Source organism: Monodelphis domestica, chromosome 4 (genome assembly GCF_027887165.1).
Source record: "Monodelphis domestica isolate mMonDom1 chromosome 4, mMonDom1.pri, whole genome shotgun sequence".
NCBI lineage: Eukaryota > Metazoa > Chordata > Mammalia > Didelphimorphia > Didelphidae > Monodelphis > Monodelphis domestica.
Window position 1 is genome coordinate 190,795,915 of NC_077230.1, and position 26,034 is coordinate 190,821,948.

A 26,034-nucleotide genomic window follows, 5' to 3' on the forward strand; every position below is an offset into this window, starting at 1 on the left:
GGGTAGAAGCTCTGGAATGTATTCCAAAAAACTGAGATTTAGCAATTGATTGAGTAGTTAAGTTCACCAATGTGGGAGACTTAAATAATGACAATAGAAGACTCCCCAAAAGAAGCTTCAAAAAAAAAGCAATAAATTATTATCAACATAACCATCAGTGATCAAAAGTTTACAAGGATCCATGGTCTGAACTGCATGCTGGAAATTAACTCTTTTCTAACATTCTATTGATCTTAGATAAAAAGATACATATAGGATCCAGCCAAACTAAATCAAAAGAAGGGCAGAGAGACCTTTAGAACCTGGTCTACTAAGAACATTAAGTCAGGAACTAGAATTTATCCTGGAGTTGATTCAACAGAACAAACAATCTCCAGAAGCAGCATGTAGCCTAAGATTTATCCAAAGCATCCCAAGCAGCACTATAAACAAGCACATGTTGTTCTGAGAACAGCAACTACTGATAGTTTAAAAAACAATAACCAACTTAAAAATAAGACAAAATCTCTTTGCTTCTTACAGGAGAAAAACCAAAGGAACCATGTTGTATCACAACTCTGGTCACAGAAAAGCTGACTTTTGTCATTACTTTCATGCTTGAGAAATTTTGAAAAACAGCTACTGAAATCTACATTTTTTCCTGGCACTTTAAAAACATTTGTTTTCATGATTTTTCCCCTTATAAATTCAAGATAGTAAAAACTATATTGCAAAAAGAAGCAAAATTTTACCTCCAATGATTAAATATAATTGTTTGCCCTTTAAGCTATACTTCAGATAATCAGAAAAAAATATTTAATCAGAGATTGGCATCAGTCTAATTAGCAGCAGATAATGCAGAATTTCCCAATGTTGGCTATATATGTATTCTTCATGGACTATTCAAATTATGATTTGAGAAAAGACTATTGTATAAAACATACAGGGAAACCTGATTTTAAAGTTTAAGTGTTATGGAGAAGCCTTCAAATTATTGTTGCCACTGAGAGTTTAAATTTTTTCATCTAATTACATATCCAGAATTGGTTCCTCTAAAAGTAAGAGATTTTTCAATTATCAGTGTTCATATGTCCCAAACTAATTCATAATTACTATCTTTTTTGAAAACATACATTGTGGTTTACTTTCACACGAGAGCTCAAGAATTGTGGTTGAACTGGCTTTTTTGAAAACTTATTTAATTTTTAAAATTCTGAACTTAAAAACCAAAAGAATATATATATATATACATATATATACATACATATATATACATATATATACATACATATATATATACATATATACATACATATATACATATACATATATATGTATATATACATATATATATACATACATATATATACATATATATATATATACAGAGAGAGAAAGCAGAATATTAAAAGATTATAAATGGAATCTTGGCTCTATTTCATACCACTCACTTTAAAAAAGTATACAGTAAATTCCATACATTACTTTCAAAACTATCTTGTTTGTACTTCTTTCTGCACTTCTTCCTGTTCTCTCTTACGCATTTAAAAAATATTTTAATGCCTCCTTTTATCCCATCCCTTTCGCTGCTTCACAAAATCTCTCACTTCCTTCAAAATTCAGCTGAAACATTTCGTCCCTCAATCCTTTCCCCTCAGACTGCTAATATTCTCCCTCCCAAACTAGTATGCACTTATTTTTTAATTATTCTATTTATCTACACATAGAAGCATTCATACCTATGTATATGTACATAGATCATATATATTTATATACATAAATATACCCATTTATGCACACATGCACAAACACATGCACAGAGATTGCCTCAGGCTTTGTGTAATCTCCTTGAGAGCAGGGAAAATTTCATTTTCTTTGTATCTTCAATATGTAGCATAGTAACTGGCATACAGTAGTTGATTAATAAATGTCCTTTGATTAGTTGATAGTTATCAGTCATTGCTACCATCTCCTTTCAAGCTCCTCTGAAGCTTTCTAGGGTTCCTGGCATCCCCTCCCCTGACCAGAGACATTATTGTCTTTATCAGCATCACTACTACTTCAACAAGTATCTCTCCCTAAGTGATCTCAGTAAAGGAAAAGATGATTCTGGACTATCCTACACTAACTTCCCAAAATAAATGAAGCTTTTGTTTCTTTTTCTATTACTGAAAAACATATGTTGTACCCTTATTTGCATTATCAAATACATAGATCCACATTGAGTAACAATATACATTTTGATTCTTTTTCTACTTTTATTCTTAATAGGTTTTTTTTTTTCCAGATGGGATCCAAATGAGGTGAAAGTAAGTCACTGATAGGCACAATAATTTGTATGCATAATTAGAACCAAGGACCTTAGCAATCTGTGTTCCATTTTGAGTTCTATCTTCCATGTATCATGTGGCACTGGGTCAAAAAAACTTCTCTCTCCCTCTACAGTGTCCCAAAAGTTTTAGAGTGATTTTAAGTTTTTAAGTCATTAAAACATAAAATTGTATTAAGATATTTGGAATACCTTATGTAAAATGATGATATTAACATTAACAGCCACCTAATAGAGACATAATGATTGTTTGCCCATTATATTCTAAACTTTTTTCTATAGAATCCTGGTGTTTCCTTTGATATCATTTGGGGGGTTTGTAATAAAAAGTTCCATATTAGCAACATTCTTATTCTATACTATTAATACATAAGAATATTCATAATACTCTATCATTCTGATCTCCAGTTCTGTTCTGTTATATTACATTTTATATCCAAGTCTTTTCCTCATTTCTTTGTTCTGACAGACCTAGGAGTGTATCTTATATTCCTTGCCCCCAAAGAAGCTTCTAAACTTGAAATAATTAAGATTGAAAATTTTGCAGAAAATTAAGAGGAAATTATGAGTTGGCTGTGGAAAGGGGAGGGGGAGGGAAGGGAGAGAAATAATGTAATTCTTGTAACCAAAGAATAATGTTCTAAATTGACTAAATAAATTAATTTAAATTAAAAAAAAGAAAAAAAGAAATGTTCCAGTGCTGGAAATTCAAAGAAAGGCAAAATAGAGTCCCTGCCCTCAAGGAATTCACAATCTAATGGGGAGGGGGGCATTACACATTTTTAAAAACTGAAAAAGAGTAGAGGGAGGGTACCCAGTGTGAGCGCATGATGAAGTCCAGAGGAGTGCATTCAGGTAGGAAATTATGAGATAGATTCCCCCCTTTAATAACGGATCTGAGAAGACCTATTCAATGTCCACTCTATCCGCCTTTATTCAAAGGTAAGGAGGGGCCCTAAGGGCAAGAAGTACCAAGGAAATATTTTGATAGAATGATGTTTCTAGAGATCATGATTAAGTTCAAGAGTATAGCCAGATGGGAGATGTTCCTTTCTTGAGGAGTTTATATATTCTAGGACAGGGGCATTAGCTATGTAGATAATTGAAAAGAAAAAGGAAATAAGCATTTATTCCCCATTTTGTTCTTAAGGAAAACTTGTCTGAGGAAGACAAGTTAAGTGACTTGCCTGGGGGTAGACTGGTTAAGAGAATTACCTGGGATCACACAGCTAATAAATATCTGAGATTACACTTGAACTAGTCTTCCCTATTTCAGGGCTAGATAGATATATAGACAAACAGACAGACAGATTGATAGACAGACAGATAATGTATTAAGTACAGGGCAAAGTTCTAAGTGCTGGGGCTACAAATACAAATACACCTGATAGTCTCTGTCCCACAAGAAGCTTACATTCTAAAGAGAGAAGACAGCATTTAGAGGAGCTGAAAGGGAATGAGATACTGGTGTGGAGCAAGCTCTTGTGGAGGATGGCCAGGAATTAGCATAAAATACTAATTCTGAGCAAGATGCAGAAAAGGGGGTTAGAGTAATTGGATTTAATCATTGCGTGATAAAATCCTCTCCGCCCCCATTTCCCTCCATCCTTTTAGGTCATGTAATATGGAGTTCTAGATTCAAATGTGGACTCTCGAACTTACTGAGTTTGATTGGACAAATCATTTCCCTGGACATCGGGGAACCTTACTCCTAAAAATGGAGGAGGCTATGGTCCCTCATCTCCCTAAAATCTTTAGAGGTAGTCTACTGGCTTTGTGACTGCAGAGGGATTGAGTTAGCAATAGTGGAAATAGGAACAGACCAAAGATCCTGTGGAAAGTGCTGTCAGGCGGAACAATCCCCAGGCTCTCCATCATTTTCCAGCAAGCTGGACAGATCCTGCCTGTAGAGAGTGCAGAGCTACGCACGGCCAGGAGAGGGAGAGGTGAGCGCAGGTACCTCATCCTCCTACCCTCGAGGGGGCGCTGCAACCCCCACGCTCCCGGAAGCTGCTCTGGGCAGCCGCCAGTGGCAACAACGGCCAGGCCGAGCCGCTTTGTCCTTCCGGAAGTGTCCAGCCGAACCCGGCAACAGTGGCGGGTGACTGCCGTCGGTATCCAGGGTAAGGGGAGAGTAACTGCCACGGCGGGAACCACGGAGATCGAAGGGGACTGGTGGTGTTCAGGCGGCGTTTGGAGCGCCATGGACGAAGCCAGCAGTTGTGGTAGCGGGGGCGGCTTCCGCCCCGGGGTGGACAGCCTGGATGAGCCGCCCAATAGCCGCATCTTCCTGGTGATCAGCAAGTACACACCGGAGTCGGTGCTGAGAGAGCGCTTCTCGCCCTTCGGGGAAATCCAGGACATCTGGGTGGTGCGGGATAAGCACACCAAGGAGTCCAAGGGCATCGCTTTCGTGAAGTTCGCCCGCAGCTCGCAGGCCTGCCGGGCCATGGAGGAGATGCATGGCCAGTGCCTCAGTCCCAGTGACTCCAAGCCCATCAAGGTAAACTGACTGAGAGGGAGGGAGGCTGCCGTTGAGAGCCCGGCTTGTCAGCCCGGGATGGAATCCAAAGGTCCCTCTGTCCTTGCTCTTCCCTTTACTCCTGCTATTACCCCTGCCCCTGTCCCTGTCTCTGCCTCTGCTCCTATTCCTCCGCCTTCCTCTGTCCCTTCTCTTGTTCCTGCCCCTGCCTTGTTCTGTCTGTGCTTCTGTCCCCTGCCCTTACCCCTGCCGCCGGACCAGATCCTGCCCCTATCCCTGCTCCTTCCTCTGTCATTTTCCTTCTCCTGCCCCTACCCCTACCTCTTTACTGCCATTATTCCTGCTCCAGGCTGCCTCTTCCCTTGCTCTTGCTTCTGCCATCCTTCTGCCTCTGGCCCTGACCTTACTTACTTCTGTCCCTACCTCTGTCTTTGCTCCTCCTTCTGCTCCTGCCTCTTTTCTTTCCCCTCCAGATGTCTCTGCCCTGTCCCTGCCTCTGTTTCTTTTTCATTCCAACCCAATTTGGCAGGTGACAGTAGTGGACTGGTCCTTCTCATTCAATTGATGCTTTGTTCAATTTGAGCACCAACCTGCTGTATTTCTCTGTTGTACAGACACTAGTCAAATCATTACCCATTTCTTTAGCTTCAAAGTAAGGCAATTTCTTGGCACCTCAAACCCTTCTCACCTTTGGGGAGGGGCAGGGATTCCAAAACCATTGTCATATTTTCTATTGTTCTGGAATTTTTCAGCTTTTATACTTCTTTCCTCCAAAAAAAGGAAGAGGCCAGGGAAACATGACAGCTCCAAGGGTTTGATTGTTATGGCAGCAGAACAAGTGCCAGGTTACAGAATGGTTCCAAATTATAATCAGGTAGTTATTGTTTAATTAGTGCACACCAATGCCCTTAACTTTGGCCTCATCAGTGGCTAGAACATGGAACTTTCCCAGTTTCCAGTGCTCTTCCCACAAATTTATCTTGTGAGAAATTGCAAATGCTGAAATCTACCCCTTACCAACTTTGCAGAGATTTCTGTTATAGGGTCAGTAAAAAAGGATTTAATAAGTGCAACTATGTGTAAAGTATGTACTAAATGCTTTAGATACAAAGAAAGACAAGATAATCCATATTCAGAAGTATCTTTCATTCTAATGGAATGATTGAATGAGTTTGTTGATACCTGGGGAGACTGGAGGTAGAGCCATTCACATACAGTGGATAAACTAGAATATAAAAGTTGTGAAGGAAACTAGAGCACTCTGACTCTCTAGATTTGTCCTTAAGGAGAAGCAAGGAAATTAATGAGTGCAGGGATGCTGCCTAAGGTCCAGTTCATTGATCTGCTTAGGTCAGCAGTTGAAAATTGTAAGCCTAGTAAAAATGAGAACAGGAATTCAATAAAATATTGTGCACATATTATGTACAATGCATTATACTAAATACTGAAGGAGGTACAAAGAAGATTAAAACTTTCCATGTCATTACAGTTTATAATCTAATGATAATAATAACAATAACTTATAATTGTATGGTGCTTTACAGCTCATAAACACTTTGCATATATTTTTCATTCGCTTCTCAAGCAATCTCAATTAAATAGTGTAAATGCCCTAGAAATTTTACTTTCCAGATATAGAAGCTAAAATCATTTGCCTAGCTAGGAGCTAGACTAGAATTTTTTGACTCCAGGTCTAGTGCTTTCCATAAAAGACACCAAGCTGTATTTTCTAGGATGATCATGCTTTTCTTTGCTGATATCCTTTATACTTTTCTTGTAAAGGAATTACAAAGAATTGTTTGTAATAATGGTATTGCAGCTTGATTGTGGTCAGCTGACAGTTTTAGTCATTAAAATCTATTAAAAATTTTGCTATTTTTTTTGTTTTGCTGTTTTTATAGACACAATTGTTAAATTTAAAATTATGAGCTTAATGGCATTGTTGCTAATCAGTCTAAGCTTAGAAATCTTTAAAATTGGCTATTTTGTGAAGTACCACTACAGTTTGATAAACATATATTGTCTTTGACCATTGATTATTCATTTAGTGGAAAATATGCTTGGAAAAAATGTCAACAGAAGTTCCAGGAAGGTTTGTATACCTTAAGAAAACTTATGTGGAAATTTGTCATTACATATAAGTGGTAAAAAATAAAAAGTGGCAACAGGTTATAGACCTCTATAAAGGCTGTTTCCAATGATGATTTTTATTTGTTTGTATAGATTTTCCATCAAGAATTGATTAACCTACTGAATTTCTTCTCATTAAATACATATGTCAATACTTCAGAGATCTGTGATTTCATTTATGTGATTACTCTTTTCATTAATACAAGCATAATCTCTTTTTAACCTAACACGATAATACTAATAGTTTATGTTTACATAGTGTTTTAAACATACAGTTGATTCTTACAACAGTCCTGTAAATAATTTACAGATGAGGAAACAGTCAGAGAGAAGTTAAGTGATTTGCCCTGGGATTGTTCTAGTAAGTGTTTGAGGAAGAATTTGAACCCAAGTCTTCTTGACTAAATCTGATGCTCTCTATCTACTTACTATACCATATAGCCTAAGGGACTGCTGCAGCCAAAAAATTCATCATCCTGAAATCAAGATAGTTAGGAGCCATTCTTAATGAGCTTGGGATAGTCATTAAAACACCAAATAGTGAGAGAGCCTTTCCAGTATATGTATATATATATTTTTTAATTCTTAGCCTCTGTCTTAGAATTGGTATTAGGTATCATATCCAAGGCAAAAGGATGTTAGTAAGGGCTAGACAAATAGGGTTAAGTGACTTGCCTAGGATCACACAGCTAAGAAGTGTCTATGAGGCCAAATTTAATCCAGGACCTCCCATTTCTAGGCCTAGCTGTCCCCTTTTCTAGTATTTTTAGAACAATCCTTTTAAGTAGCCATCAGAGCTTGCATTCCACTGGTATTACCTTTGGGAATCTAGAATTAGCAACACATCTCAAAGAAGCATCAGATTAGGATACTTTTGGATGACATTCTACTTTAATACTTAGTTTGTACCATAGAACATTAGTATAAGACATAACAGGATAATCATAAAAGTACTAGGGTTCTAGAAAAGGCCATAGCCTAATTTTTCATATTTAGCTTCTTGTATTTCTTAGGTTTTCATTGCCCAGGCAAGATCATCAGGGAGTCACCGAGATGTTGAAGATGAAGAACTTACACGAATTTTTGTTATGATACCAAAATCATATACAGAAGAAGATCTAAGGGATAAATTTAAGGTATTGATATTTTTAGTCAGATAGCATCTTAATAAAATTATTTTCCAAAATTTATTTACTGTGTTACCTAATATTCAAGAGTAGATATTAAGAATATTGTAGGAAATAATCTAAAACCATTTTTACTCCTACTGCCTGTAATATATTATTGCTAATAATATATTATAAATAGTTATAATACTATATATTATTTCCTAGAGTTTTCAAGCACTATATGGCTATAATAATGAAGTAGTTATGAATTCTCCTTTCCATATCTTTCCAAGTAATTTGCATGGTTAGATTTCAGTCTTAATTTTCTCTGAACACCTTGGCTATTAATGTTAAATTTTTAGCATCCGTTTTGATTATAAATAAACTTTTTGTTTTTTAAATCTTATAGGTATATGGAGATATCGAGTATTGCAGCATCATTAAGAATAAAGCTACTGGAGAAAGTAGAGGTTTGGGCTATGTAAGATATTTAAAACCATCACAAGCTGCCCAGGCCATAGAAAACTGTGATCGAAGTAAGAATATATTTGGTTAATATTTTTTTTAAAGATATACTTTTGAAGATCTACCTAGGTTTGTTTATTTAAGAATTCTCAGGTCTGGTTTCACTTGTAATTTGACCTTATCCTAAGCAATTGAGTTTTAGATACCTGAACTCCTGAGATAGACATTTTTCAGGCCAATCTGATTTGAAAACAGTTTAAAAGCAACCATTAATATAGATGAGATGATGAGCATTAACTCATTTTGGAAAGTTTTTATATAGATAAGAAAACAATTCAGGGTTTTGTGGTCTTGGAACAATCAGGCTATTTTATTTCTCTGTATTAGAGACATATCTGTTTCATTCATAAGTAAATCATATTTGATAATGTCTAGTTCGCAAATAGCTCAAAGCCTGAGTAAAAGAATGCCACCTCATCCCCACCCCCAAAGCATAAACTATGTATAGACAAACACAAATTAGGGAGTTTTGAAGGAAATTGCAGTGTAAATGTTAAAGTGAGGTAGTGGTAGTTGTTTCAGATAGTTTAAGAATTAAGAAGTTTAGTGAGAGGTAGCATGTAACCTTTTAAATTCTATTTCTAACATTGATATATACTAAAAAATGAAATTATATGATTGATAGAATTTCACGACCTGGAAAATCTGATTCAGACATTGGCTCTACTATATCCTAGCTTTCCTTTGAGTGCTACAGGTAACTCTGTTACTAATAAATTCCAGATAATTTATTGATCAGGAACACACACACACACACACAAACAAGTGATGCACTAGTGGAACGGATACCATTTATGTGAAACTGAAAATGTATGAGCTGTCTTTTTCAGGTTTTAGAGCAATCTTGGCAGAACCTAAAAATAAAGCATCTGAATCTTCTGAACAAGATTATTATAGTAGTATGAGGCAGGAGGCATTGGGACATGAACATAGAGTAAATATGTTTCCTTTTGGTAAGTAGTACTACTTTTTATAATAATATATGCAATCTTACCTTTGAAAAAATTTTTACAGTCTGTCCATGGATAAGATGGGCAGGCAGTTATAATCTGCATCTTTGGATGTAATGCCCACATTGTAATGAGATCACAAATTCTTTTGAGTATTTGAGTGTGTGAACAATTTTTAAAATCTGAATGGTAAATGAAAATTAAAAATAAAGTGGAAAATGTTCTTATAAATCTAACAATCATGACATTTCAATTGATGAGAACAAAAAAAGATTGTATAGGAAGCCAAACTTTTATATCCCATTTTTAAAACTATGTTTAAAACTTAACAAATTAGTAACAGAATTTCCTTGTCGCTAAACTTTTTTCTTCTGCATACTTTAAAAATACTTTACTGACTCTATTTCCTTTCTTTTTTTGTCATTCCTCTAAACCACTTTCCCTTATTACAAATAAATATAATTTGAGCACATCATTAGCACACTATATCTGAAAATGTATGTCTCATTCTGTATCTCTAGTTCATCACTTCTTTGACAAGAGGCAAGAGACATAATTCTTCAGTTTTCAAGTCTTTCAAAGTTTTTCTTTAAATTATTGTGGTCATCACATAAATTGTTCCATTTCTGCTCATTTCACCCTGCATAAGTGGATACAAACTGTTTCAAGTTTCTCTGAACCCTCAGTTATTATCACACAATGATATACCATTATATTCCTATGTCATGATTTATTGGTCTTTCCAAAGTTGTTGAACGCTCACTTTTTTCCAGTTTCCAGTCCTTTGCTACAACATCACCACCTCAAAAAAAAGGGGGTGCTGTTGCAAATATCTTTATATCTATGGCTCCATTCCTTCTGTATTTGACTTTGATGGGGTATATATTTTGCAGTGTTTCAAACAATCTCCACTATACAATTTAGTTAGGGCATAGTTTCAAATTGTTTTCCACAATAGTTGGACAAATTCATAGCTCTACCAGGAATGTAGCAATATCCCATAGCTTCTCCAATAATTGCTATTTTCATTGAAAAGTAAAGTTTTAGAGACAACACTTAGATGTTTAGGGTAGCTTTTATATTGGATAACTTATTTTTAACGATGAGACAATCATTCTTATAACCATATATGAGTTATTGCTAACAATCATTTTCCCTCCACACTACTAGGCTGACTGACTTCTGCTTCTCTCTTAATGGTTCAGATACATCATACCCACATCCCACCTGCTCCTTTATATACTCAGCTTGGTGGAGGAAATCAGTTAGTCTTGAACATCTGCTTCATACATATACTGACCTTAGATTTGAATCAGAAAAAATTTATTGGAGGTTAGGTAGAAGAGTGGCTAATCCTCACAAGTCTGAGGAACTTATTTTCTGAGCTGAAATTAGTGTCAGAGATAAAATTTTCTAAGCTATTACTTACATATTGCAATATAAACTAAATACTTTCTCTGCTTTTATTTCTCTGTGCAGTGAGGAGCTTTCTGTCCCTTGTTGTTGGTCCCTGTTATTACTGCCAGCAAAAGAAAAAACCTAAGAGGTGTTCCAAATAATTGAATCACTTTTATATTTTTATATGTTTTAAATTCTTTAGGTGACTCAAATTTCATTTTAAGACACATGTATATTCCATGTGAATACTATATTATAGAACTTCCTAACTATGATATATTTTATAAACATAGATGATTATTTAGTTTGCTATACAATCATTTTCCTCCCATCCTTCTGGGCTGACTGACTTGTGCTCTTCCCCATTTTATATAACTACTTTTACTTAAATGGTCCTTCATACCAGTTTTATTCACTTATACCTAAAGTGTTAAGCATGTTTTAAATGAATAAGTCTACAGAAATTTGATGACTCACATTTGTTATTTTGTTGGAGAAGAACAGCCAGAATTTCCCTCTTTTGAAAAGAATGATATCCGAGGCCAGGAGACCATCTCCAAACGCTTGTCAGTGGTATCACGGGTTCCTTTCACACAAGAGCAACTCTACAGCATTTTTGACATAGTCCCAGGCTTGGAATATTGTGAAGTTCAACGAGATCCTTACTCTAACTATGGTAAAAATAATTTCTAATTTTCATTCTAAATTAAACTATTATTCTGTATAAAAATAACTATCATTTCTGTAATTTTGTGATCCATTTTCTCAGTGATTACATAAAAGGATACCAGGCCTGGCATCTAGATGTTCCTTCCGTTCACTTCTCTAAGTTTTAGTAATGCCATGTTGACTTTGATTCCCTATAAAAGATGCTTCTTTATATTGTCATCTATAGTAATCAAACACTCAAGAATTACGTAAATTTCATTACATATAGTAATTAATAAAAAAGAATTACATAAACTTTATGAAACAGTTTTTACTATTTTTGTAACTATGAAACAAAAAAAAAACCCTTAATGCCTAACTTCTCTATATCCTTACCCAGCTGATGGTAGTCAGGGCAAACCTGGGCCAAATTGTGCTTGTCTTAGTTTCCAGTTTCTTTCTAACCCTTGCAAGCTTCTCCCTATTTCTTCCGCCCTGCCTTTTGTGGCTTCAAATCCCAGTAACTTCCTAGTCTCCTTATTCTCTCCCTGATTCAAAACAGGGAAAGATCTGATAAGTATTTTGGACTTTTTGAAGGATTATTTTTAGTTTGGTTGGAATTAAATCATACTGACTTATTACTTTAACCTGGTTCTTGCAATTGATTTTCTGGTTGTAGAATGATTTCCTTTAATAAGGGGGAAAGAATACTCACTGTTCTTTTGGTTCTGATGTAACACTGATCTTGTCCTTTTTGGATGACAAGTCAGATAAGGATGGTCCATGGTCACCTGGTTCACCACTGCCCCCTTACCCATACACAAACCATCTTTGGGTCTTAAGTCTACTGGAGATATAGTTAGAAAAATTGTTGGGGTTTGAGTCTGTATGTCCTGTCTTCATTGATTTTTTTTCCCAGGGCCTGAATAACTTACCATTAAAACAACAACAAAAAAAGTAGGTTTGTAGGTGCAATAATCCCCTCTGCTCTGTCTGAGTACAATTTGGATTACATATTTAGACCTTAACACAACTTTGCTTCTCTTTTCCCCAAGATTTCTAAATACATATGTTAAATTTTCTGACATTTTACATTTTTAATAAGGAAATTATTGTTTTACCCCTTTATCATTATAGAACAATAACAATAATAGTAACTACAGTAACAAAGATAACATATTAAGGTTTGAAAAATACTTTACAAAAAGTATCTCTCTTGATTCTCCCAACAATCCTACAAGATAGGTACTATAAATTATATTATTCCCACTTTACAGATGAGGAAACTGATAATCAGAGATGTTAAGTGACTTGCCCATACTAATAAGTATCAGAAATTGCATTTGAACCCGTGTCAGGCCCAGCTCTTTTTCTACCATACAACATTTCTACTATATTCCATATGGATCTTTTTGCTTTCTGTGTTGTTTCTGTCTTTGGTTATGAAGCTTTTGACAAAGTTTACCATTTTAAATATAGCCTCTTCGTTAACAGAGTTATTGCTATATATTTAGAATCCTGTTTTAACTAACTTAACAGGACATCAAAATTTCTGTTTTAGGCTTAATATAAGAAAAAACTTCCTAATAATTAGAACTATCCAAAAATGGAATGGGCTGCTTCAGGAGATAGTAGGTTTCCTTATTGGAGGTCTTCAAGTAAAGGCTGGATGATCACTTGTTAGATATGTTGTAGATGGAATTCTTTTTCAGCTATGGTGGAACTAAATGGCCATTGGCATGCTTTCCTATTTGAATTTCTTTGAAATGGTGACCTGTTTTGAGATGATAAAAAAGGAAATATTATAACAGAGTATCTTCCTATAGTGTGTGGGCAGTCATCTCAGAAAAGATAAAGGAGAAAGGTAATTGCTAACTGGACCTAACCACTCAAAATGCAGCAACTGATTGGTGACAGGAGAATGGGGATGAGCTAGGGGAAAGTGATTGTCATGCTAGAATTTGTCATAGCCAAGGAGGCAAATAAATGCTGAGCAGTCAGTCACGAACTCTAGACTTCACAAAAGGAGACTAAGGCTAGATGTTATGCCATAGTCAGAGATTCTGAAAAGGAAAGTGATTCAAGACAGAAGTCTCACAAAGACCGAAAAACTGTTCATATGATTCTGACTGAGCCAGATAAAGAAAGGAAACTCTAGTTTCACAGGGAACTGATGAATTCACATTCAAAAAAGAATATATACTAAAACTGGAAATAGGTATGTGGCCAAGAAAAAAAAAAAGAGCACTGCTAGCAGAAAGTGTCAAAAAGGTTAAAGCCATCTGATCAAAAACGAAAAAATTCTAAGAACAAAAAGGAATTTTTTTAAAAAATGCATGTATGTTCAGGACAAAAGAAAGATAGAGCTATATGGGCCAGGTTGTATGATGTTAACTATCACTAGATCAGAAAATGACCCATTCACTAAATTTCATTAGTTTTCTCATTTGGGGAAAATGATCCTCAGACTGGAAAGAATAGTACAAAGATGACAGAAGGAATCAAAGCTGAATATAAGCAAAAGAGGATTCAGCAGCCTTAAACTCAAGTCTCCTGACCTGGGCTCAAATTATACCATGAGGTAGTAATAATGGGTAATATTGATGTAGTTCTTTATATTCATGAATCATTTCCCAAGGATTATCTTATTTTATTCTCGTCATATCCCTTTAATATATGCAATACACATCTTATTTTACAAAGAATAGAACTTTAAAGCCAGGATGCTTAAAAAAAAAAAAGCATAACCAGCAAATAGCAAGCTTAGGCCTTGAACCCTTGAAACTGAGTCTTGATCTAGCTGCATTGTAATGCCTCTTTCTGGAAGGACCTGTAGATGGGAGCACTAAACTGCTTACTGTGTGACCTCTGAGAAACTGTCGAAAAGGAAATTTCTTAGAAAGCATTTGCCATGATGTTCAGAAATTAATAGAAAGGGAATTTTGTAAATCACAGACCAATTTGCCTGATATTGTTCTCAAACAGTTCAAGAAGAGATCGTTTAGGAGAAGCTAGGGAAACAGTAACTACTTTTCTTCTTTTACCAAGCAGTATCATATTTTTACAGGATACTAGTTGACAAATCAAGAGAATAGTATAGATATTATATCTGAATGTGAGCAAGACATTTGGCAAAAACTTTGTGATGTTCTTGTAGACAAGATGATAACAAGATGATAACATACACTTGGATGAATTAGTAACATTGTGATTGCCAAAAAAGTATTGATTTGTAGAATAAATATCAACTTGAAATGATGTCTCTTTACCTCTAATTCTTACTTTCCTATAGGGCTCAGTTTTGGTGCTTCCTCCTCCATGAAGCCTTCCCTGGTTTCCCCTCCCTCTCTTTCCCAGATGTGTTAATGCTTTGTCCTTCCTCAAATCATCTCATATATACTTATTTGTGTCCATGTTGTATCACCCAGGAAAATATGGGTACTTTAACATTGGAGATATCTCCTTGTCTCTATATTTACAGCACCTAGCAAAGTGTTATGCACATACTAAGTGCCTAATAAATGTTTTCTTAATTAATTGAAAGATAGATGAGTCAGTACAGTGTAGTAGAAAGAGACCTGGATTCAAATGCCAACACCGTCACTAGCTGAACATGAGAAAGGGTTTTCGTGCTGAGCTTCAGGTTCTTCATCTGCAAAGTAGAAATGACATTTGCACTACCAATCTCACATGGTTATTGTGAGGAAAGTGCTTTATAAAACAAAGTACTAGAAAATGTGAACTATTAGATGACTGGCTTGCTCACTTTAAGAAGAGAAATGATTTGGGAGATAGCTAGTAGTTTGAGAACCAGACCTAGAGAAAGGAGGTCCTACATTCAACTCTGACCTCAGATACTTCTTAGCAGTGTGACCCTGGGAAAGTCACTAAACACCCATTGTCCTTACTGCTCTTCTGCCTTGGAATTAATACACAGAAGAAGGAAGGTAAGGGTTTAAAAAAAAAAAAGAAAATGATTTTTATAAAAACCTAATCTTAAGCAAATAAAATACAATTTAAAAATTTTATTTTCCAAAAAAATTTTAATGTGTTTCCTTAAAATAGCCAATTCAAAGTATGCTTAAACACCAAAACCTGATTTTACATTTAATTTTTTTAAGAATATAATTTACTGATATTACACAAAATGATTTATAACCTACCTTGGCTTCCCATTTATTACTGTAAACTTGCCTCATACTAGGACTAATGTTTCCTCTAATTTTTTTGTAAGTTATGAGCAGAAATCCAGGCTAAATGAATAATAAACTAGTATGAATGAGCATGTGTAAACAGTTTAATTAATAGCATGTGGAAGGACCATCTCTTAAGGTTAAAGCAGTTATACATTAGAGTGTATCATATTGATTTCTTCCTAAAACTTACCATAGTTCAGTTCTGTTGAGTGGTTGATGTTATGGAAGCTTGGTGGCTTAGTAGGTAGAGTGCTTAACTCTGAGTCAGGAAAAGCAGAGTTCAAATCCTGCTTCAGGTGCTTGATAACGATGTATCTCTGAATACATTGGTTAACTTGGTTACTGCTCTTAGACACTGTTTTTCATTTTTAAAACAGGGGTAATAATAGTACTTACCTCAAAGGTTTTTTTGTAAGGATCCAATGAAATATGTATATAAAGCCCTTCAAATCATAAGAACTAGAAGGGACATGAGAAGCTATTGGGTCTAGTCCTCTTGTTTTTTTGGATGAGAAAGCAGATTGACACAGTTTAAGTGACTTGTCCAGAGTCACACAACTAGTATGTTTCAGAGGAAAGATTTGAACTCATGTCTTCCTGATACAAAGTCCAGCACTATCTACTGCTTTACAGAACTGCCTTCAAATGTAAATACATGATGATGACAGTGATAGGGGAGATGGTGGTGTTTGGGTATTTTGAGATGTCTTTTTAAAATATAAAGTGAAGAAGAAAGTTGAGGGCAAAGGAAGAAAGTTTTGAGAGAGAGGCAAATAAAGAAAGCTCAAAGATACTAAATGATATAAAAAATTTTTGTGAAGGACTAACATTATACTCTCCCATAGACACGATACTAAATATGAAATAACTTTGTTTTGAAAGCAGGACCCAAGAGAAGGTCCCATAACCATATATGCCCATGTCAAGTACTTGAAACCCTCGAGTTGGGCTTGTTCAGTTTTTCTTATCTACCCAGGGTCTAACTTCATGACCTCAAAGTAGTTATCTTTGTCCCCCAACCTGCTGCTTCACCCCATAGAAGAAGCTTGCTTTCTTTCTGCAAAGTTAATGGTAGCTTGGGTAAGGTTTCATATGCACCGCTAAATTAACAAGCAAATGAAAGGGTTGTGGAGGGGTCAAATTGGGAGTTTTACACAGCTAAGTTCTATTAATTAAGTCTGTCCTAGTTGTATAACTTACTTTTTTTCACTTCTTTCTGCCTCTGTGTCTTTCTATCTCTCTTGCATACACTTTGCTTAACATTCTTTCTGTCCTTCCAGATTCTTGGCTAACAAAGTTTGCTGTTTGTACCTCTCAGCACCCTCCCGCCCCACTTCCCCTGCCCCCCCCCAAAAAAAACAACAAACTTTTGGAAAAAGATCCAGTGCAGCCTTTTGCAAACCTTGTTTAAAGGGTTGAAAATCTTTTAGTTATGATTAAAATATAGTCACATCACTAGAAAATAACTGCATACTTTTAAAGTGGTTTGGGGAGAGGGATATGATTCATTTGGGAGTGGGGGTTGGTATGTTTTATAGCTTCCCTAGTTTGGGTTGGATTTGGATTATAGTCATAGTTTTAAATGATAAACTGTTAGATTGGTCATTGAAGGTAGTTTCCTTTGCCATTAAGGACAGATTGATAGGAAATAGACTTGGGATGCAGTAATAGGTATAAATATTACTTGGAGAAAATTCTTAAACAGGACTCCAGGAAGCAAAATTGAGAAATATCCTTCCCTAAAAATGTTTTCAGACATGTTTTAATCTGATTTGATCATATTACCCAGATCTAAAGATCACTAGGGTTGGCTCATTTTACTATTAACTTTCAAGGTGATTACTTCTTTCTCTCTTTTTTTTCCACTTTTTTGTTATGAACCTATCATTGATCAATAAATATGTAATTTTAATAAGCAAAGAACAGAAAATAAGAGTTTCCAAAACCGAATTTCTCTTTCCTACAATTTTAAATGTATATTAACTTTAACAGATTAATATTGAAATTATCCTGTTTGTCTGGTTCTCCATCTGAGCCTTCTTCTGCTCTTTTCTGTGTAATTTTCTAAACTGTTTTATTAATTTTTTCTCTTTTTTTTTAACATAAACATCAATACTCACCTATTTCCCCCAATAATTCTTTCTTTCCCTTTCCAGCCAAAATACAGGAGAGGTGCCTTTCTCAAGTTTATTTTTCCTACTTAGTTTTTATTCCTTTTCTTCTTAATTAAGGAAAAATACTAAAACTTATTAGTGAAAACTTCATGTAAGCAGAGTGACAGAATGTAGCCATTTGCAACCAATTAGGCTTTCCTTTTGTAAGTGTCAATAAAATAGAGATATTAAATCTATCAACTCTAGCATGTTGGATCTGTTCAGCAAGGACAGAAGTTTTTAACAAATACATTTTCCAAAGATTTTTTCATTTAAGTTTTCTGTATATTTTCTACTTTATTAAAGGTCATGGAGTGGTTCAGTATTTTAATGTAGCATCAGCTATATATGCAAAATACAAGCTACATGGATTTCAGTACCCTCCTGGAAATCGGATAGGTGTCTCATTCCTTGACGATGGAAGCAATGGAACAGAGTAAGTTGTCTCCAATGTATGTCTAAGGCAGAGTTTTGGAAGTATACAATTTACTCAAGCAAAAATAAGAAATAAGCGTGACTATTTCACAAAAAAATTAAGTAATAATGCTGCTTACCAGTCATTACTACAATTTCTCTAATAACATTATGTAACTAAATACATCAATCGTTACATCTTCAGCCTCCTTAGAAAAATGGCAACCCAGATGGTCGCTGCACAGCTTGCATCAATGGTGTGGAATAACCCTGGTCAGCAACAGTTTCTGGCATCTTTGGTAAGTAGCTGTGGTGCCTGTTCTTCTATCTTCACACATCAAGAAACTAAAAGAAAATTATCTTAAAGGTGATTATGACTTAACATTATATTTATTACTTGTTTAAGAGAGTTAGCAGAGTTGTAACCCAAAAAAATCCAAAGTAAAAAAGGCACTGTCAAAAAACAAGGGTAACTCTTTAGCAGCATCTCTATTTTACTAAAAATCCTCTCTGACTTCAATCAAAACATTCCAGTTCACTTCATTTTCTCATTATGCACTTCTCAACAGCAATTTGGAGGAAGTTCTGGGTCTCAGTTGCCTCAAATTCAGACAGATATTGTGCTTCCATCATGTAAAAAGAAAGCCCCGCCTGAAACTGCTGTGAAGGAAAGGCTTTTTATTGTGTTTAATCCTCATCCCTTGCCCTTGGACATATTGGAGGATATATTCTGGTAAGATTTCAATCCCACAGGGTCATGATCTATAATAAATTAGGATTAAACATGGAAATTTAAGTAAGCTCCCTTACAGTCTTGAAAATTCCCCATTATATTAATATATCAAATACAGTTATTTCTTCTAAGATCTTTTCCCTATACTGTCTCTCTCAGAAACCTCTGCTTTATTTACTCCTCCCTTCCTATATCTTGATCATTTTCTTTTCTCATATATCCCTATAGAATTAACTTTTCTTTTGTTTCTGAGTTGTTTATAGGGCAGTCTTATAAAATTGCGAGGCACTGGAAAGAAATTAACCAGTACTTTGACCTTGGGTGCTCCTTTTTTGTTTTTCTGGTGTGGTAACTTGTGTTATTGAATATGTTTAATTAAATGTATAATTATCATGTATAATTAATTTAACAGGTGTTTATTGAGCACTTCCTGTGCTAATTGCAGTGATGGGCACTTGGAGGATACAAAAGAAGCTTGTAAAGCCGTCCCTGCCCTTAAGGAGCTTACAGTCTCACTGGGAAAACCAGACAAAATCATGTTAACTCTATGAGATATGCTAAATTAGATGCTATAAGAAGACAAAAATCATGCTAACTATGAGATATGCTAAATTAGATGCTAAAAGAAGACTGATTCCTGTGCTTTCAGAACCTTTGATACACAGAGAAATTTTCAAGGGATACTTTTGAGCTCCCTTGGCAATTGTGTGGGTTTTTAGTATTTCATCCTTTCTTTTCTTTTCAGCTGCCATTAATAATGAATTATGATATATAAGAAGTTGGTAAGGAGCCATTCAAAAGATGAGATTGCTGGAATGTCACAAAAGTATTTTAACATACATTTAAATGGATTAGAGTTATAGATTCCTTTGCAACAGCTTGATTTCCATTTCACTTAAAATAGCTTATTTTGTTTCAGTCGTTTTGGGAATCTGATTGAAGTCTACCTTGTATCAGGAAAAAATGTGGGGTATGCCAAGTATGCAGATAGAACAAGTGCTAATGATGCCATAGCTACTTTACATGGAAAAATTTTGAATGGCGTCAGGCTTAAAGTTATGTTGGCAGATTCACCCAGAGAAGAATCTAACAAAAGGCAAAGAACGTATTGATCATAGAGGTAAGTACTTTGTATTCTGTGACTAAACACCAACTAAATAGTATAGCAAAAACAATTATGTGCTAGCACTTTATCTATGAACTTTGTTTTTAGGGATTTAGAAGTTGGCGGTAAAAAACAAAAACAAACAAAAAAAAAACTTCAGGCTGAAATTTGGCTGGTAAAGCCACAGCCTGGGTGAATAATCTTGACAGCACATTTTCCATAAATAAACCTTTTTTTAAAATCGTTTTTAAAAATATTCTGGCTTGATTGCTTTTGCCCTTCTGTAACTCAAAAACAAATTCAATCTAGAAAATTAGAATTAAGAAAATTGTTTTAATTTGTGTATTTTTTAATAAAAAAAACTCTTATCATTAAAACTTGACCTTTTTCTTTTGTGCTTGCATAAACTTTTAAGTTTCTGAAAAAATTAGCACACAGAATTTGTGTCCTTGGTTATTAAATGAGACATTATAATAGTCCTTTTGAAACAATTTGTTTATCATTCATGAAAACCTAAAAATAAGACTGGATTATAATATTTTGGAACAATTGAGTTTTTTCCCCACTGGTACCAAAATGAGTGTGGGTATGTATGTGATCATAGGTTTATACCTTCATCTTTTAAAACTGCCTATGTGCCTGTTCCTCTGAAAGGCAATCAAGAATACTGCGGTGCTATCAACTGTCTTCAGTAGGTGTAAAAGGTTCTTAAATGGTATATTTAAGACAAAAGTTGCCCTGACAATTTACCAAAAGGTATTTTTCTATAATATTATATGTTCCAGAAGAGGAAATTTGAATTTTATTCATAGTGCACTATTATTTTTGTCCATTAATATTAGGATGCTTAATTTTTAATTTTGGTATATGTGAACGGTAGTATCTCTAACATTCTAGAATGTTTGCAGGATTTAGGATTTTAAGACACATCTTTGACAGCTTTGCTTTTTTGTCATTATTGTTGTTGTTAACCCAAATCATAGACTTTATGGGTAGGCTGATAATTCACTGACCTCACAATCCATACAGAGACTATTATTATCACCACTCCATCCCCCACCATGTCCTTTGACCACTGGTGCAATAGCAGCATTATTATTTTTTTCTTAATACCTTGCCTAGGGTCCTATATAGTTCAGAAGCATGTGAGGCCAGATTTGAACCTAGGTCCTCCTGACTCTAGGCCGGGCACTCCATCTACTGTGCCACCTTGCTGTCCCTAATAGCAGTATCATTAAAAGTACTTTGAATCCAATTTGAAGTCACTAATTTGAAATTAAGTACTTCACACTACTTTTTATTTACAATTGATGATGAAAAAATGTGATTCTAAGCTATTCTAGCTAGGTCTAGATTTGAGATATATTCTATTTTGATCCACGTAATTATTATTAAAATGCAAAGTTAGCAAACTGAGCAATGCTCATTTTGTCCATTATGACCAGTCGCCTTTATTCCAGGACTGTTTTATATTTTACCCAGTGACAGAGATTAGAGATAATATGTTATAGCAATGTTTTAACATTTTTGTCTTTTGAGACCTTAAATGTTAGGTGAAAATAAATTGTTTAAATGATGTTAGTCCTACATTTTTACAGTAAAAATATTCTCAAAATACCATTCCAGTATTGTTATTTTTATTTAAAATCTTCCATCTTAGAATCAATACTGTGTCTTGGTTCCAACACAGAAGAGTGGTAAGGGCTAGGCAATGGGGGTTAAGTGACTTGCCCAGGGTCACACAGCTAGGACATGTCTGAGACAAGATTTGAACCAGGAACCTCCTGTCTCTGGGCCTGGCTTTCAATCCACTGTGCTACCCAGCTGCCCCCTCCAGTATTATTTTTAAGAATGAAATATCAAGGACAGTTATTTTTAAATTTGTTATAACTTATAATTTCTTATTTTTATAATGATATATAAAAATGTGTTGCCTTTGATCATAAATATTTAATAGGTGTAAAATAGTTGATTTCTGTTTTTGTCTAAATACCCTTTGACTTAAAAAAGTTAGAATATTAAAAAACCTAACTTTGTACTTTAAAAGGTAGAGATTTTTAAAATCTCTTTATAAAAAGAATAAAATTTGATACAGCTGTGAATTAATTTTTTTAAAATCATGTTTATGGCTCAGTTTTTTTCCCATATTGTTTTTCCTACTCAAGGAGAATGGAGTCAATTGAAACTCCATCTCCTCCAGGAGTCAATGAACAAAGAATGATATATAAAGTACAAGTGATCAGAAGAGTCAATTACTAAGGTGTACAGTTGCTAAAGATGTAATAACACACCTTTTTGCTTGGTGGCCAAGCTCTGCCTAGAGTTAAAGGCTTCTGATGCTCTTTTCTGCTCTTAGGTTGCATTAGAAAGATTTTACGTTCTTCAAGATGAGTGGCCATAAAGCCTAAGCTTTTAGCTTTCCTCATTATTGAAGCATTGCACATATCCAAGGCAAGGACAGAGTGGTTTAGGGATTAATTGAAACTATGGTAATATGAATGGGAAAATTTTGGCTGTGATTTATTCTTTTTTTTTTTTTAAGTTTCTAGTTACAGCATGTAGCCTAGCTTCATCAGCTAAAAGGTAATTCTTATAACCTTTTACCTGCTGGGCCCTTCTCCATGGACATCTCAAAGGAAATTTTACCCTTTGTTGGCACATGAAATATTTTACCCTAATTAGAAGTACAATAAAATTGTATGAAAGCGTTCCTCAATTCTCTTAAAGTGTTTTTGTTTCCTTTCTTAATGTAAAAGGGGGCACAGACATAAATAATTCTATAAAGATTGGTTCATCTTTATAAGACATCTTTAGCATTAAGTTAGCTATAGTAAAGAAATGGGAGCAAGATTATTCCTATATTCAGCATCTGGTTTATTAATTAAAAAAAACAAAACAAAACACTAAAAGCAATTGGATCCCTTTTAAGGGGAAAGGGGCCCCTTACACAAAAGCCATCTTCTCTTTGCTACAGGAAAATGGAGCAGTCTTATCAGTATTTGGATGGAAATTAAAGTTTTCTTAGAGCATTTTTCACTTAGAAATGTGAAACAGCTCTTTTACTTTTTCTTTGGAAATAATGAATGATGGGTTTGTAAAACTTTTGTTGGGGATTCAGGATTTCTGTCTACTTGAAATACAATGAAAGATTCATTTTTTTTTTCTTTTGAACCTGACCATTTAAAATAATACTGAACTTTTGATTCTGTAGTAATCCACAGCCTTTTCCCTTCAGAAATTCAGTACCCTGCTCTTGTTTATTACCTTTCTGACCTCTCCCTTTGGCTTCACTTGTTTGGGTTCCATCTAGTTTTCAGGTAAGCAGATAAACAGATCTGTTAAAATACAGTTAAGGTAATGATAGGAATACTAAATAAATGAGCTGTTTGCCTTTCAGGTGATGATTTTCATACTTGTGTTGTGTTCTTTCTACAGAACAGATACTAAATAATGACATAACCCTCAGCTGACTGACTGAAAAATGTGACTGGACGCACTCCCTGTGGACAGTTGACAGCTTTTTTTGTATAATTTGCTAGTTTGTGCACAACATTGTCTTGTTGGGGGGAGTAGGGTTTGCAGACATGTATTTTAAATACCCATTAATGCTAAAATTAATACAGTAGTTGTTTGAGAAATGTGTTTTGTTATGTTTAGAAGAAATAAAGTTTTCTTTGTTTCATTAAATCATGCCTTATTCATGTGGGAATTATAATGAATGAAGAAAATAAAGATGACAGTATTTAGGGTTTTGCCAGAATAATGATTCATCTTTATGGCCACAGAAGAATAGTTGCCTTCTCAAGTTCTTTAAACCAACTTGGAGGATGGGAACCCAAAGTAGGTATGAACAGAAATAGCTCTATATTCAATTTTTAAGACCATTCCAGAATCTATTACTATTTATATGAAGTTATTTTGTTTATACACTCACTGAACCAAAAGCAAAATAATCAAGTTGCATATAGGTTGAAGTAAATTGGTTTGGGGGGAATGATTTTTTTATGATTACTGCAAAAATACTTTGCAGCTTTATTATTCATTTCAAAACTTTTCGTCCCTATGGGGGGAAAAATCTTTTAAGGAAGATTAATTTTGTACAAATTTAAGGAATTTTAGAATTTAATTTGGAATTATTTAAATTTTACTTATACACAGATGTAAATAAATGGACTGGATGGTTTGGCTACAATCTAACTGTACCACATTCAATCACATGCTCTCCAAAGATGTATCTTATCCCTTAAAGTAATTATAGAATCTAGGAAATTTTGATACCCTAAGTTACTAAGGAAGTATAACAAATTATATCACCCAATTTCTTGAACTAAATGGACTAAGAGACCAAAAATTTTAGTAAAACTTGATTCCATACTAAACAGGATTGGATAACTGAGTTGATCCATAGTAGACAGATAGATCTCATTGCTGAGGTTGGAGTAAGGAAGACTCGTGTTCAAATCCAGGATCTAACACTAGCTGTGTGTGAGGTTATGGTTCAGTCATTTACCCTCTGCTAGGTTCAGATTCCTCATCTATAAAACCATAGGTAATAGTTTTAGTTCCTACCTCAGTGGGTTTCAGTGCCCAAGAGAGATAATGTATCATACATTTTTTTAAAAACTAACTTGTTCTCTTCACAAATAGAAATTTTGAATCAGATCTACATAAAGGCTAAGAAATCCCCATATATTGGGAAATATTTGGGTTTAAGGTTATATTACAGGAATAAAAATGTGAGCAAGGCTTTTCTTAGATACATCCGTGTGAGTGGACTAGGCTGCTTTTCAGAATTTATTTTTTTTAAGAAATCTAATTCATTAAGGGGCATAGATGTCAGTCGTCTCATTACATTTCATAAAACTGAAATAAACTAGGATTACTGAAATGCTTAATCATTGAACATAATGAAAAAGAGTAAAAAATCTTTTGTAAGATCATCATTTTAGCTAGAAATATTTAAAGAAAAAAATATACTCATCTTTCAAGGTTTGTCTTTCTTTTGGTTAGGTAGGTAAGATACTATATTATGGACCAAGATGGTTACAAGAAACCATTGCCCAAGGGATTAGAAGGCCACTTGAATATATATTTTTCACACACCTGATCTTGTCTTATCTTTATTGTATCTTGATGCATTATATCTACTAGCTTAGATGATATGTGCAAATGACATTCTTTTAATGGAAGTACTTCTTCGAGAGCTGTTAAACAGTTCACATCCATAAATAAGCAATCTTTAGTTGTATTAATATCGAGATATAGCAAGATTGCTGCTACAGAAAATGAGAATTAAGAAAATTGTCTATTTCAATTTCTCATATTAATATTTTTGTAGTAGTAGCACTCTCCCAAAATCTAACTTCTAGAAATATTGCTTTTCAGATTTTTTTTTAATTCAGATTGAAAGGAAAGATTTTTATAGGCCCAGGTTTTACTGACTTAAAGGTTATTCAAAGCAGTTTTTAATTCTGTTTTAAGACCACATGGCATGATTTTGTGAATTTTTAATAACAAGTTAACATGGTATGGCTAATTGATAAATATTAGTAATTTTTAATTTTGTGAATATTTAATAACATTCAGCTGCTTAAACTTAGTCAAAATAAAGCTTTTATATGACATTTAAAAAAAACTATAAATTTTCTAAAAAAAGACACAGTTGTAGAAGTGGGAAAAAAAGACACATTTGAAGTGGGAAATCATCTGATATTTAAATGGTATTCAACTCATTCATGCTTATGTTTTCACCAAGAAATTACTTTTCAAATTCGTTTTGGCCAAGGGACAATATTGTGGAATTGCATACAGTGAATGGATCATGGCATCAAAAAGCAATCTAAAATTCTAAGTCATAGTAAGCTTTTTTTTTTAATTATTGAG

General features: G+C 34.4%; 1 protein-coding gene across 8 annotated transcripts; it reads left to right on the forward strand.

The window, feature by feature from the left end:
* The first annotated feature begins 4,241 nt into the window (after positions 1-4,241).
* On the forward strand, positions 4,242-23,838 carry RBM45 (RNA binding motif protein 45). Of its 8 annotated transcripts, none has more exons than XR_008911245.1 (11): positions 4,331-4,811; positions 7,934-8,056; positions 8,439-8,565; positions 9,385-9,507; positions 11,402-11,578; positions 18,206-18,335; positions 18,519-18,612; positions 18,883-19,046; positions 19,966-20,166; positions 23,387-23,468; positions 23,587-23,838. XR_008911245.1 is itself a non-coding variant. In XM_007494431.3 (10 exons), exons 1-9 carry the CDS (start codon positions 4,512-4,514, stop codon positions 20,156-20,158), a joined length of 1,431 nt encoding a protein of 476 aa, XP_007494493.1. In that variant the 5' UTR covers positions 4,242-4,511; the 3' UTR covers positions 20,159-20,166; positions 23,587-23,838. The 8 variants fall into 8 exon arrangements, 3 of the variants coding, with proteins under 3 accessions (XP_007494493.1, XP_007494492.1, XP_007494495.1); XR_467696.3 differs by having other exon boundaries at positions 4,337-4,811; positions 11,399-11,578; XM_007494431.3 differs by lacking the exon at positions 23,387-23,468 and having other exon boundaries at positions 4,242-4,811.
* Positions 23,839-26,034: the final 2,196 nt, after the last annotated feature.